The sequence below is a fragment of the Galeopterus variegatus genome, unplaced genomic scaffold (genome assembly GCF_000696425.1).
Source record: "Galeopterus variegatus unplaced genomic scaffold, G_variegatus-3.0.2 Scaffold2507, whole genome shotgun sequence".
In the NCBI taxonomy this organism is placed as follows: Eukaryota; Metazoa; Chordata; class Mammalia; order Dermoptera; family Cynocephalidae; genus Galeopterus; species Galeopterus variegatus.
The window spans coordinates 203,891-219,574 of NW_007728618.1; the positions used below are offsets into that span (position 1 = coordinate 203,891).

Sequence of the window (15,684 nt, forward strand, 5' to 3'; positions counted from 1 at the left end):
TCCTCAAATATCAGAATGTAATGATATGTTTATGAGGAGCATCACCATCAATGCCTTTGCATCCCAAGTCTCAACACAGTCCTTTGCACATAGTGCTCAGTAGGTACTTTGGGATAAATTGGGCCCTTAATTTCATCATCTGGAAAATGAGAATAATAATTTGCAGCCTGCAGAGTGCATGTGAGGGTGAAATGGACCAGTATATATTAAGAATCTAACCTACAGCAGGCACATAATTTCCTTTAACAAATAGCAGGTCTCTTAACTTTTCCTCATAACCCAAACTGGAGCAAAGAAGGATTCATCTATCTGTGAAAAGAAACACAAAGCAGAGATGCTAGAAAAGCCTGGGACAATCCCCTTGTGTTGTGTTTCAAAGCACTTGTTTCTCATAATTTAGCAGCATCTCAATTTATTGCATTATAATGGGCAGATGTCTGCTGGCAGTTAAACCACTTTTAGCATACGTGGTAATAAAGATACACCATGGCAATGTAAATGGCCACCATGTCCCTGCACTTGACAGCACCATAGCTGGCAGCAGGTGTACTGTGGTTCATAAGCAGCTGTCACGTGCTTGCACCAAAGTGCTGATTCTCACTTTCTCAGGCTGAATGCAGGTGTAGGTGTATTTTTCTCAAATATCTGCAAAGTCCCTAGCCTGTCCTTCTGAGACTTCAAGAGCTTCATGACTCCAGAATAGCTAGAATATACTACCCTGACCTTCTCTGGAGTAACAGGAGCAGCTGTGATTGAGGGTATCTCAGATCCTGACCTAGTGGAATATTCTTAGCTAGGGTTCATGGATTATAGGATATTTTCCTGGGATTATACAATCCTGTGTCTGTGGAAAGGGAAACTTGAAGAACTGAAAGAGGAAAAAAAAAAGAGGCTGAATCTGAGCACTGCTGTGGTTGCCACCAGAGATATATTTGTATCACTTAAGCAACAATGAATACAGAAAAGTGGAGACACTTTGACTGATATCAATGAATTCTGTATTTCTTGGGAAGCCCCTTTCTCAGATACATGCCATTATCCATCAAAAGGGGATAAACAATGGACCAAAAAGGAGACAGACTTTTAATGCTTTAAGAAGTCCAAGGTTCTATTCATTAATCCATCAATTAAAACCTATGCATCATGGGCCTCAAGTGCACTCAGTACATCAAGGTATTCATTTGATGAATGAGTCAGAGAGGTGAAAACTTCATTGCAGTCCTGGTATAACTAAACTCAGCGTCCTGATCCAGACAGTTCTGCAGATTGCCAGGAACAAGGACTCACATTCCTGGTCTGCCCTTCACTCACCTTTATTTCTCTACTCGGGATAAGGGAAGACATTGCCAAGATGATGACATTTGAGAATCACAGAGTTTTAGAGTTGAAAGGTCCCTGAGAGAACATGAAACTCATTTGTCTCATTTTATTCTTGAAGAACAGAGAGGCCAGAGAATCCAAGTAACTATCTCAAGGTCACACATCTAATTAAAGAACTTGGATATCCTTAGGGGATGGGACACAGCCATAAGGCAGATCCCCTCCTCAAAGGCCTTGGGATCCGTGAAAGTAACCAACATTATTATATTTGACCTTGGAAGCCAGGGCTTCTGCTGTCCCCACACCACCGAGTCAGCTTGAACAGTGGATTCAGAACCAGTTATAAAATGATATATTGTATTGGTCATATCTTGCTTTATAACTGTTTCATCTTTCTTTCCTGTGATTATCCCCTGAATCATCAACCTTGATGGATTGCATTATAGTTTTTAGATTACTTCTCCATAACCTGTGCTAGACTGTGAGCTCATGGAAGATAGAAAACATGTCTTCTACAAATTTGTATCCTTATGATTTAGCTCATCAGGCCTGACACAAAGAAGAGCTAGGTACCCACTTACGGGATCCCTATGCTAATGCTGAAGTTAGGTCTAAAGAAGCATCATAGCTTCATTTCCTACAATCTTATGGACCAAAAGCCACTGAAACTATAGCTTCTTATAGTAAGAATGTTTTGGGTATGTACAGATTTTAATAATCTAACTTTAATACTCTAAGGAAGGCACAAAATGAATCTGGGTTTTCCATAATCATATACTACATGCTATCTAGTTGTCCAAAGAAGAGATCAGTGTGGTTTGACCTAGGATGAGAGCAGTACAGAGGCAGAGAGTGGAAAGATGCAGGATGAGTTTAAATGAGGAGTTGGTAGGACTTGCTGAGACAGATTAAATGGTGTGGGAGAAAAATCACAGAAAACCACCAAGGACAATGGTGATGTCATTTGCTAAGATGAAAAAACTGAAAGTAAAAAGTCTGGTGCAGGGAGGAGGAACTTAAGATTTGTTTTTCAATGATATGATTAAGATACCTAACAGACTTTTAAACAAAGATATCAGATAGACAACTGGGTGTATAAAATCTGGAACTGCAAGGAGAGTTCCAGGCTAGAGATACCAATTTGTGAGTGATTGACACATAGATGATCTTTGATACCATGGCAATGGATAAGGGCACCAATGGGAATATGTGGACTGAAAGTAAACCTCAAACAGAGCCTTGGGGGTCTTCAACACTTAACAACTACATAGTGTGAGTATAACACAGTGCTAGAGACTGTGGGAAAACAGATGTTTAATGCATGCTTTCCCTTCAACATGGCCTTACCAGTCAGGGTACCTTGACTTTAACCATGAAAAAGTACTAAGAAAATGGTTCAGTAAAATTGTGTGTATGTGTGGGGTGAGAGAGGGAGAGGCACATAAAGAATACATAAAGGAAGAGAAATTGTAGATTTCAATATGGTATTAGGTGGGGAAGGCAGAACACAAGTTTACCTGTAGTACAATTATAGCTATGTAGAAGAAAACAAAACCCTCATGCATGTTAATAATTGTGTTTGATCACTGGGTAGTTTTTTAAAAAAATCTTTCCACTTTTCTATACTTTCCAAATTTTATTTAGCATATATGTAATTCTTTCACAGGATTTTTTTNCACACATCTAATTAAAGAACTTGGATATCCTTAGGGGATGGGACACAGCCATAAGGCAGATCCCCTCCTCAAAGGCCTTGGGATCCGTGAAAGTAACCAACATTATTATATTTGACCTTGGAAGCCAGGGCTTCTGCTGTCCCCACACCACCGAGTCAGCTTGAACAGTGGATTCAGAACCAGTTATAAAATGATATATTGTATTGGTCATATCTTGCTTTATAACTGTTTCATCTTTCTTTCCTGTGATTATCCCCTGAATCATCAACCTTGATGGATTGCATTATAGTTTTTAGATTACTTCTCCATAACCTGTGCTAGACTGTGAGCTCATGGAAGATAGAAAACATGTCTTCTACAAATACCCTCCTCAAAGGCCTTGGGATCCGTGAAAGTAACCAACATTATTATATTTGACCTTGGAAGCCAGGGCTTCTGCTGTCCCCACACCACTGAGTCAGCTTGAACAGAGCCCAGTGGATTTAGAACCAGTTATAAAATGATATATTGTATTGGTCATATCTTGCTTTATAACTGTTTCATCTTTCTTTCCTGTCATTATTCCCTGAATCATCAACCTTGATGGATTGCATTATAGTTTTTAGATTACTTCTCCATAACCTGTGCTAGACTGTGAGCTCATGGAAGATAGAAAACATGTCTTCTACAAATTTGTATCCTTATGATTTAGCTCATCAGGCCTGACACAAAGAAGAGCTAGGTACCCACTTACGGGATCCCTATGCTAATGCTGAAGTTAGGTCTAAAGAAGCATCATAGCTTCATTTCCTACAATCTTATGGACCAAAAGCCACTGAAACTATAGCTTCTTATAGTAAGAATGTTTTGGGTATGTACAGATTTTAATAATCTAACTTTAATACTCTAAGGAAGGCACAAAATGAATCTGGATTTTCCATAATCATATACTACATGCTATCTAGTTGTCCAAAGAAGAGATCAGTGTGGTTTGACCTAGGATGAGAGCAGTACAGAGGCAGAGAGTGGAAAGATGCAGGATGAGTTTAAATGAGGAGTTGGTAGGACTTGCTGAGACAGATTAAATGGTGTGGGAGAAAAATCACAGAAAACCACCAAGGACAATGGTGATGTCATTTGCTAAGATGAAAAAACTGAAAGTAAAAAGTCTGGTGCAGGGAGGAGGAACTTAAGATTTGTTTTTCAATGATATGATTAAGATACCTAACAGACTTTTAAACAAAGATATCAGATAGACAACTGGGTGTATAAAATCTGGAACTGCAAGGAGAGTTCCAGGCTAGAGATACCAATTTGTGAGTGATTGACACATAGATGATCTTTGATACCATGGCAATGGATAAGGGCACCAATGGGAATATGTGGACTGAAAGTAAACCTCAAACAGAGCCTTGGGGGTCTTCAACACTTAATAACTACATAGTGTGAGTATAACACAGTGCTAGAGACTGTGGGAAAACAGATGTTTAATGCATGCTTTCCCTTCAACATGGCCTTACCAGTCAGGGTACCTTGACCTTAACCATGAAAAAGTACTAAGAAAATGGTTCAGTAAAATTGTGTGTATGTGTGGGGTGAGAGAGGGAGAGGCACATAAAGAATACATAAAGGAAGAGAAATTGTAGATTTCAATATGGTATTAGGTGGGGAAGGCAGAACACAAGTTTACCTGTAGTACAATTATAGCTATGTAGAAGAAAACAAAACCCTCATGCATGTTAATAATTGTGTTTGATCACTGGGTAGTTTTTTAAAAAAATCTTTCCACTTTTCTATACTTTCCAAATTTTATTTAGCATATATGTAATTCTTTCACAGGATTTTTTTTCGACTAATAAAGCTTAACCTCTTAAAGGAACCATAGTAGTCTACACCCTTTGCTGTGGCCTCTAGTGCTGATGATTCAGCTGATACCCTATGTCTGAAGACAAAAAGGCATTTGAACATGGGGGAGAATCAGAATTTTTTAAAAATCTAAGGCATCATTTATGCTAGAAAAGTACCCAAGCTGTTCCACTGCACAGGCATCTCCCAGGAGCCTCAAACCTCTCACTTCTTTCCGAAGAACTTGAAAAGTTGACTTTCATCTGACCTCTTAGAGAGTACCTGACCTATCATGAATGCCTGCCCCAAGTGAACAAGACACACCTGAGTTGGGAGAAGGCCCAGGACTGTCTGCAGGACACTATGCCAATGGGGGTGAGGTATGGCAGATACTGCAGCTGGTTTTTCCTTACCCACTCTCCTTAAAAAGTACCCTAAATAAGAGAGAATGTCTTATTATACATCGTACATTCTAGCCACTGTGTTTAACAATTAAAACACATTTTCCCATTCAGCCTCTTAACCACATCAGGAGTGGATGGGATAGTTCCAGCTCACGAATATGTCTCCTCTCAAGGAATCACCCAACGTGTATATATGGGTGATCTCCCATATCTGTGCCCATCTAGACAAAGCTGACTGGTAGAGGGATAGAGAGATGAACCAAACTGGATCAACCAGGTCTCTTTTGGAAAATGTACACTCTGAATGGAAAAGTCCAGAACCTGAAGGTCAGGGGACCTCAATCACAATGCCCTGCGGTCCCCAGAGTCATTCTGCCTCCCTTCAAAGGTATAGTTAGTGAGAGTCATTTGGCCAATACCTTTCCAGGTAATCTTCCAGTAAATCCACTTTCTTGACTGTTAACCATAGTCAATTCTGTAGCTTGCAATGAAGAGACCCTTAACTGGTAAGTATTAGTATCTCCATTTTACATATAAGGATACTGAGACTTATAAGAATCAAGTGCTTATTGTACATCATCTTGCCAGTAAGTGATAGAACCAACACAGGAATAAAGGTATACCTGACTCTAAAATTGATGCCATTGACCATGAGGCCACCCTGCCTCTAAGCACTGTACTGTAGGTTTTTTTTTTTCTTGACATAGAAGTGACTTGTGCTGAGCTCTGTTTACTTTTTTGCCAAATAAGTGTCAGCATACATTTAGAAAAAGCCATCCAGAGAAGAGGACAGAATCTGCAGTGGCCTCAAAGTTAAGCTCGCTGGTCTACAAATAAATGAAGTCATTATTCCTGCCTTACCAGGACTTGACTCTCACTAATTCAATTAAACTGTTTGGCTACATCAGCAAGGATAAGATGCCTATGTTGTTCCAGTGATCATATCTTCTTAAGAAGGAAGAACTCCAGCAAAGACTAAAGATAAGCTAGACTGTTTCCTCTGTCCAATAGGACTTCACAGAATGGCAGGTGGTCTTCCAGTATATTAAAACATTTCAACCAAACTGATTAGAATTAAGTAGCTAAAACAGGCCTTTGCCTTTTAGGTCATGGGGATATCTTCCACATCACTAGGAACAAAAACCAAAATATCGAGAGCTGAACAATTGGGAAGGGTAGAGATATCTACATCTTCTGAGAATAGCAACAGATTATGTTAAAAAAAAAAGACTAAATACAAAATCAAGCTAATTTTCAGATGTCACGATTTAGAGTTGCTAATCTTCACAGGCACTAGAAGCACTCTCTTACGAGGGGAGAAGCCAGAGTCATCCAATTTTACTATAAGAGAAAGATACTCATGCAAATTAATCCTAGTCTCGTATACTCATATAGTTCCTAGCTCCTTTGTCCTTAGACTGATCTGTTCACTCACTTTGCTTGTGTTCTTGGGCTATTTTGATCTAGTGTTTGCTCTGGGCCATGCCCAACTCTAATTCCAATTTTCAGCATCCCACCTATGCTTTCTCCACTTTCTTTATACAAGTGCCTCTTTCTAACACTACTATTCCTGTTATGGGCCCAGCAGTACCAAGGGACTCACCCCCTATAAAGCCCCAGTATGACACAATTTGGGCCAGGTGGGACACAGCCTTAGGAATTGTCTTAGGCTTATCATATTTAATACAAATGATCGATTCAAAGCTTAGGGTTAATGCTTCTAGAAAAAAATATTAGAGACAGAATGGTAAACTGTGTGACCAAGTTGATGTTGTTATGGTAAGTAGGGCAGCATTCCTTAACCCAAAATGGATCACATTCCTGTATAAAGAGGATGCCAAACACTTTCTTTACCAGTCTTCAGAAGTACCTATAGCAGACACTAAGGACCAGAGGTATAAAGAGGCCATAGTTTTGTTAGAAATAGAGGCCAAGAAAATACAAGAAACCTTGTGTCTCCTTCTCTTGAACATCATTCTTCCATATAGAAGTGACCACTTGCACTTGCTTGCCCTATTGTTTCCCTACAGACATGTGGCATAACATCTACCACACATTAAACATTTCCCCCCTTTCCCTTTGCCTCCCTGTGAGGAGGACTGTACACACCTTGATCAAAAGTAGGGATTGTGTCAGTTTGGGGGGGGGGGGTTGGTTTGTTTGTTTGTTTGTTTGTTTTGCATTTCTAATATAAAACATGGTACCTGGAACATACTAGGACCTCAATAAATGTCTGTTGCATGTAGAAAAAATAAGAAAAGCTACTCAAAAGAGTCTCCACTGAGGAATCAGTTTCCATAAAGAAAAACAGTGTCATTGGGAAGCTCTATTTTCTTTGCTAGCAGAGTGAAGTCCTATCATTTTTACACTCCACTGATTCATTCTGAACATGGTGTCAGGAACAATACAGGGGCAAAAAATAATTAGTGGGGGAACAAAACAATCAGTTGAACCGTCTGGGATTTGAGCGATGTAGAGATCAAATGCCTTAAAGTCACTAAGCTCCTTCTCATTTGGTCAGAATGGATGACTCTTGGCTGCACTATACCAAGAATAATTGTCCCTCATATATCCCCAATCAGCTGCCTTTTAATGACTAGTCAGAATTGACAATGTAAAAGGTGCAGTGACTTTCACTGCACTTGGCAAATTTTGGACCAGCTCCCATTGATTTGCCCTTGGAATAGGAGAACTCAGAAACACCTTGCACAGCTGGCTACAGTCACTGCTGCCTGCCTCCCACAACCAGAAGGCCCTTGAGTTAGGAAGAGACCCAAAAGGAAGAAGAGAGATGTCTGATATGACCTTCTGATCTTACACTACTGTCTTTGTATTCAACAGACGATCACAGCACCTTGGCTTACACCAAAACTGCCCTATGCATCGCAGAGGTCGAATGACCTTTCTATCTCTCTGAACAAGCACCAGGGTAGGCCACCCTACAAGGAGATTTGGAAAGAGTCCAGGCACTTGACAGACTGACCAGCCCCATGTGGCCTATTTCTGTTCCAGATGGCTGCCTCCTCATCTTAGCTCATGTAATGGTTGTTGCTTTGAAAATTCAGAAAATCTGAATTTAATTCATTCCATAAGCTCTAAGAAAACTCTCTTTGTCCTTCACCCCAGTGCCCTTTGTCCTGTTTTTGGTCTGATTGTAAGAAAAATTTGCAGTTCTCTTGAAATGTACTTAACTAGTAACACAACTGACACCATATAAACCATTCCTTGAAAATACCTTCTCACTGATCACCCAGCCCTTTGTCCTTCACCCCAGTGCCCTTTGTCCTGTTTTTGGTCTGATTGTAAGAAAAATTTGCAGTTCTCTTGAAATGTACTTAACTGGTAACACAACTGACACCATATAAACCATTCCTTGAAAATACCTTCTCACTGATCACCCAGCCCCTGTTCCAGGCTTGCTCCAGGATCCCTCTCATCATCAGATTTCTGATACTTGGATAATATCTGGCCACTGGTGGTCTTTAGGGATAAGACCCTGCAGGTGTCTCAAGACATTCTTCCCTTCTCTGAATCTTCATGTCCTCCTATTCTGGTGTCCCAACAGAGCCCATGCTGCTGCCTTGCATCATTTTATTATTGCTTCTTGTGTAGATGTCTCCATTCCTAGGTAAATAAATGATACACTTCTTGAGGGCAAGAACTATGTCTATTGCAGATGCAGTAAACTCAAAGCCCTAGAGCTATACCCTGAGCAAAAAACTTGATAACTATGTAAATGATCCTTTTATATCAAATAAAGGCAGATAACCCATGAATAGCCAGCTTAATTTTTTGTGCTGCAATCTGGATATAGCCTATAGACTGGAATCTCCTTGTCTTGACGTTGTCTCTTAGCTTTACTTTATTTCTGCCTGTCGCCCAAACTATAAATTCAGCGCAAATGTAAGACACTAAAGCAGTGAAGAGAAAGGGGCTCCTCCTACTCCTCTGGCCTGTTCTAAAGGGTCAGCCCCTACCTCTTCAGCAACCTCTCATATCCTTCCCGCAGCCCCCATTTCATTCTGGACTTTGTTCCAAAGGGAACAAAGCATCCTGCCCAGTCTGGACCTGCTCAGTCCCTCAACTGTGCAATGATGTCTCACATTGTTCCTTGGCATATGCTGTCCTTCCTGTCTAGGCAACACTCCTTCCTCCTACTCCTTTGCTAAGCTACCTCCTACTTGTATTTTACATCTTACCTTACATATTTCTTCTTTGCAGAAACTTTCTCTCCAGTGTGTTGGGTCCGCTTGCAAGAACCTCTCAAACTTTTCTGTACCTTCTCTTTCATGATGTTGATGACAATAATTACAACTATAACAATCACTAATGCTTATTAAATGCTTACTATATTTCAGAAACCTATTAACTCAATTACCATCAATATCTTTCCAGGTAGGTGCGTGATTATCTCCATTTTACGGATGAGGAAATCAAGTCTCAAAGATACGGACTACCTTGAGGAAGTTCACATCACTCCATAAGAGGCCAAATTTCTCACCCAGTCTGGCCCCGGGGTTCATATTCTTAACCAATACATTATACTGCCTCTTATAAAACTCATCACATTTGTAATTAATTATTTAATGGCTAAATATTTCATGAGGCATCAAGCTCCATAAGGACAGAGATGGATCTGTCTTGTTCGATATTATATTTCTAAAGCCTAACCCAGGAGTTAGCATGGAGAAAGTACTAAAGAAGCATGAGCTACAATGAAAATGACTTTTCATTTATTCAAATGAAACAGCCAGTCGGTTAGCCGCCCCTCCCTCCCCCGGATTCCCAAAAGAGAATATTCATCCTCTCTAAACAGAAGATATTTAATCAGAATAGTATCATGATCATGGTAGCATTTATTCAAAGGTTTCTCTTTCTGCGACCCAACCCTAGCCGAACAAATCCAAGCATTCAGAACTAGAAAGGGTGTCCTGAAAATCAGTGAACCCAAAAACTCGTCTTTGGAAGAAAGTAAGCACAGGTAGTGCAAAGGCTTGGGCTGTCCGCGGGTCCATCTGTAATACCCCAGCCACCCAGCCGCAGCCCCTCGCATGCCACCCAGGCCACCCATGAGCCCCAGCTCACCCCTTTCGCAGGTTCTGCCCCAGTAGCCGGTGCCGGTGCAGTCGCAGATGAAGCGGTTCCAGCCGTCCTTGCACACGGCGTTGTTCTTGCAGGGGTAGCTGTCACACTGCTTGGCGCTCATCCGTGAACAGGAGGACTTGACGCCCGCGGCGTTCTGCATCTCCGCCAGCTGCCGGATGTTCTTGCTGCGCCCGTCGATGAACAGGTCGCGGATGCAGCCCACGTAGCCGTAGTTGAGCATGGCGGTCCAGAGCTCGGTGGGGAGGATGAGGCCGGCACGGTTCTCTGGCAGCCCGCCCAGGTACATGTCCCCCTCCAGGTCCAGGATCTCGCTCTCCCCGCTGGCGGTGAATGGCGTGCGCCTGCTGTTCACAGATATGGTACCTGGAGCGGGAGGAAGGACGCAGAGTGACCTTACAGCTCTCTTGACATCTCAGGTGAGACCACCAGTTGATTAACCAAAGGAAAGGAGCCCAGCAGGTGAATTCAGAGACCAGTATTGCCTGGCCGGGAAAGAACAATGCAGGCAAAGAAATAAAACTCTGCAAAAGGGCAGGAAGGACACTGTAGGCCATTTGGTCCCAATCTCTACCAGCTAAGAAAACCTGGCTCGTAAGAGGACCCAGGAAAATCTCAGAGGCCTAACACCTGGTATACTTTTTCTCTAAGAACAGTCTTGGCTCCCTTGGGAGGGAGCACACCCTACAGGTTGAGAACAGTACAGTTTGTGCCTGCGTTTAAATCCCAGCTCTACCCCGCACAAGCTGATAACCTTGAAGAAGTGACTTCACCTTCCTATGCCTCAACTTCCTCATCTATAAAATGGGAAAATAATCAGTTCTGCCTTGCAAGTTCATGTGATGATTAAATGAGTTAATATATGTAACGTGCTTCTGTTAGTGCCTGGGACAGAATAAGGCCTCTGTATGTGTTTCTTGAGTCTTCTTCAGGGGCTGGCCATCCCCAAAAGGATGGAACTTCCTCCCTGTCCCTCCCTCTATACACTGACCACCCTGTAGACTGGGCATTAGCTATCAGCCCTGCCAGTAAATATTTTGCATGTTGCCTTTGATAAATTTTAACTGGAACATGTTTCTTTATTTATTTGTTTATTTAATAAATATGTGTTGAACACCTATTCTGTCTCTGGTATGGTTCAGCTGAGAAATGAACTTTATAGGCATATCTGTCCTGTCACTGAGCTGACATTCTGGAGCACAGGGACAGGAAATAAACAAATAACACAATAAACAAGAGAGATTAGTTAATGGCAGGTGCAGTGAAGAGAGTAAAATGGGTGTTGTGGTAGCGGCCTATGGGTTCTTCTGTAATGTAGAGGTGTAAAGTAGAGGCCAATGAAGGCCTCCCTGGGGGTGACAGTTACGCTGAAACCAGAATGTTGAGAAGGATCCAACTGTTCAAAGTCCAGGGGAAAGAGCATGCCAGGCGGTGGAAATGGCACCTACAAAGACCCAGCAGTGGGAAGGAGTGTGGCGAGAGTGGAGGAAGCAAGAGGGACGGAGCAGGAGATAAGGTGAGAGAGAGGCGCACCCAGGCAGTGGCTGGATTATACACACATGCAATGATATTACAGAAGATATGACCCTAGAGCCTGATGTAGAAACTTGGGAAAAGGGATTTAGCTCAATTTCCTAAATTATAAAATCAAGGAAATGGACTAGATGATATACAAACATCCTGCCAGTTTTTTTTTTTCTTTAATTTTTTATTCTTGAAGTGCCTCACTGGAACCAAGATAACTGGGTTATACCATCCATCAGTCAGCCTTCACTTGTGTCTGAGCCTCAGTTCCCTCAGCTACGAAGGGCATAAGCCTGAAGGGCCGAGAAGATCAGATGAGATGAAGAATGGGCAGAATGTTCTAAATTACAGCATCAGCGCGAGTGCAGGAGAGTACATGGTTATGGGGCCTCTGGGGCTGGGGAGCTGAAGCCAACAACCGGCTTCCCCACTTCCTCCTGGAGAAACACGCTTTGCCTTTCTGTTTTTTAATCTTTCAAACACCTACATAACAACAATAATGTCCTGGCCTCCATTTTAAGTATTTTATGTGCGTTTTTGCACTTGACTTTTTAAACAATCTTGTGAGGTAGGAGTTATTATTTTCTCTATTTCACAAATGAGGGAGTTCAGGCTCATGTCTCTTATTATCTTCTCTTGCACATTTTTCTTTCTTTAACCCTCCTCATGTCCACAGGGCTAACCTGCTCACCAACTAAAGGGGAGAGATGTCTATTGTCAAGTAAGGATGGTACTGGAATTGATTTAAATTTTGAAGCCTTAAATACACATTCTGAGGAAAATCTGTTCTCTGAATGTGTGACCACGACTGTTTTGAATGCAGTTATCAAGTTTTAAGACTCGCTTCCCCAACTGGAGAGTGGCCATAAAAGTTTTTCTAGATCCTCGCAGTCATATTCTTCAGGATTATCAGAGAAGGAAGCACCTCACTTATATGCATTCGTTTCTGTAACTATCCATTTTAGTATAGGTTTATAACTAAAAACAATGCACCAGAAAATGAGGATGCAGAAATGAAGTTTAACATATTACATTAAAATTTAAAGTTACACTGCTTCCATGGGACAATTATTTGTTTACTCAGTAAATTTTTGTAGGCTTTGATCAAATGTATCAGTACTTCAAAGAATAGGCCTATGTGATAGCTCCCAGGCATGAAATTCAAGGTTTCTGAAATTCTAATATATTTGTCAAAGATGGGTCCATTGATGGTTCTAACAAAACAAAATAGCTACCCTACTTCAAAAAGCAATAAGTGTTGGAAATAAACAGAAATAAACTTATAGCAATTTTGTGTGTTCTAACCTGTGCGTAACCACATAAGTAATTTTTAAGCTGTGTCAAGGTCTAGGTTAGTGCAATAAGTGTTGGAAATAAACAGAAATAAACGTATAGCAATTTTGAGTGTTCTAACCTGTGCGTAACCACATAAGTAATTTTTAAGCTGTGTCAAGGTCTAGGTTAGTCAGACAATACTCTTGAACCATAACCCAACTCCAGAGACCCCAAATGCATGGTTTTAAAAACCAACAGCAATGTTTTCTATGTAATTCTGGGACAGCTTTCTGGCTCTGCCCCTGTTGAATTTCTACTGATAAACTCAGAGAGAGACAGAGAGAGAGAGAGAGACAGAGATTAAGCCTTCAGATAAATTAATTTTGTGCATTTTTCTGTTAAAAAAAAAAGCACAAACTGTTCATTCTTGCTCAACAAGCACATTTAATTTGAAGCCTCTTAGTTCCGATCAGATTTCAGACAATCAATAAACATTCCTATTGGGCAATAAAACATCCAGGGCTGCAATCTGCCACCCATCTGCCCTCTGCATGGAACCCATCCAGCTTTTCCTAAAGGCAACATTGCCCATCTCTGCCTTTGCTCTAGCTCTGGAATTATGCAGAAAGTCACCCCACCAAAGCTCAGCCATTCCTGGCTTCAGCCTTTTGGGGCATCTATTGCTCTGTCTTACTGACCAAATGCACCTAGAAAGAAAATATCCAAATGATGGCTTTTTTAAAGCTCACAAAGGGAGTGAATCCCTACAAATATGGCAAATGTAGCTAAGACCCTTCTTGAGTATATACTACCTAAATAGAGAATCAGGAAATTGTCTGAAATTCAAATGCTCTAATCGCTGCTCTTGGGGAAATGCCCTTTCTGACAGCACATGATGTGACCTTCATTGCACATGGTCCATAGAAAGCTAAGCAGACTGTTCAGGCATTCAAAAGCCCCAGACTCTCTATTTGTGTTTTTTCCCCCTCTCTCTTTGTTACTATTCCAGAGTGACTATGTACTGCCCGGGGCTAGCTTGTTTGATCTGCGGCTGCAGAAACAAACACAGCCATTTAAACCAAATGTAAAAGGTTATGAAGAGGAAGGGAGAGTCAGTGAGGTCTGAGCAAAGAGTGAAATATAGGCTTTCACACCAAAGGGAGGCTTTAAACTGAACATGACTTCAGGAAAAATCAATTTGCCTTTTCCTTTCTTGTCATAATTTCTCCCTGCAACGTGACTCTTGCCAATTATTGAAAGGTCTATTGTTGTATAAACTCTTGCACAGTGAAGCTTATCCTACAGAGTAATCACATAATGCAGCATCTGTGATGTCACAATTGGTTTCCATGGTAATGAGAAAAAGGAGAAGAAGAGAAGGGGAGGGAATACCACATCAATGACATGACAGTCACTTTGGTAGCAGTGGAAATGCTACATGTAAAACCATTCTTAGCCCCAGGGTCTTAGAGCTATCACTCTGAGACAATGGTGCAATGAGTGACAGGGGAGACGAGTGGAGAAGGTGAGCCATCTGTGAGACAGGTGTCGTGTTCAGAAACACAATCTCAACAACCACTAAAGGGAACAGCAACAGAATCAATAAGCATGCAAGTGCAAGAATTAGAATAAAAAATATAAAGCCAGGAAACTGAGATGCTACAGCTTTCCTCTAGTCGCTTCCTACCTGATCTGCCATCTCGCTGAATGTCCACGTGGTACCATTCCCCATCATTGGCTTTCTTCTGTGTGGCTTTCACTTTGATGGTGCCCGAGCCCATATCAAGCAGCAAGTACAAGTTGCCATCGAGGAGTTCCACGGCAAAGAAGTCTACTTTTGTGTTCTTCTGGCTCCGAGCATCCTTCCTCTCTTGGGGTTTTCCATGAGTAAAGAGGATCAGGCCATTGGGCTCAGTGGTGCGGAAGTCAAAGGAGATGGAGCCCATACGTTTGGTGTTCCACTTGGGCAAGCTGATGTAAGCCTCTGGGGTCTCAAAGTTGATGGGGTCTAGTGTGGCCACATTCTCACACTTGAATACAACTTCTCCATAGATTTTCATCTTGGTGTCCCCAATCCGGGCCAGGCGAGACAGCTCCAGACGGATGTCATTATTCTTATAAACAACCTGTCAGAAGCCAAACAAACATGCCATATGAATCAATCTTGTAAACCGTATCCATCCATCACTCACTGGGCACACAGAAAAAAAGATTCAGGAGCTTCAGGACATAATATTCTGAAGCAACATGAGAAACATGAGATACAGCACTCAAAAAAGCATCTGAAGAGATGTCTGGGGTGTACACAAGCTCTGAATAAGCCTCTGCATTTCTAATATATTCCTATTGTCTCTCTCCTTCTGGCCAATTTCTTGTGCTGTCAGAAAGTTACACAATATGAGCTTGCAAATAAAAATCAAGAGAAATTGAGTTGCACACATGCAAATACTTATATACAAAGATACTTACTGAAGCATCCTTAGTTGGTAAAGACCAGAAACAACCTAAATGACCATCCATATCAGACAGCACATCTTTATAATGGAATATTATTTTTG

The 15,684-nt window shown here is 41.4% G+C and overlaps 1 protein-coding gene across 1 annotated transcript in view; it reads right to left on the reverse strand.

The window, feature by feature from the left end:
* The window catches only part of LOC103598112 (neurexin-3), a 173,713-nt gene that overhangs the window by 95,007 nt on the left and 63,022 nt on the right, over positions 1 to 15,684 (reverse strand). Inside the window, exons 4-5 of the mRNA XM_008582053.1 lie at positions 14,814 to 15,252; positions 10,310 to 10,693 (exon numbers count right to left, since the gene is read on the reverse strand). Coding sequence (XP_008580275.1) covers positions 10,310 to 10,693; positions 14,814 to 15,252 — 823 coding nt within the window. The remainder of the gene's footprint in view (positions 1 to 10,309; positions 10,694 to 14,813; positions 15,253 to 15,684) is intronic.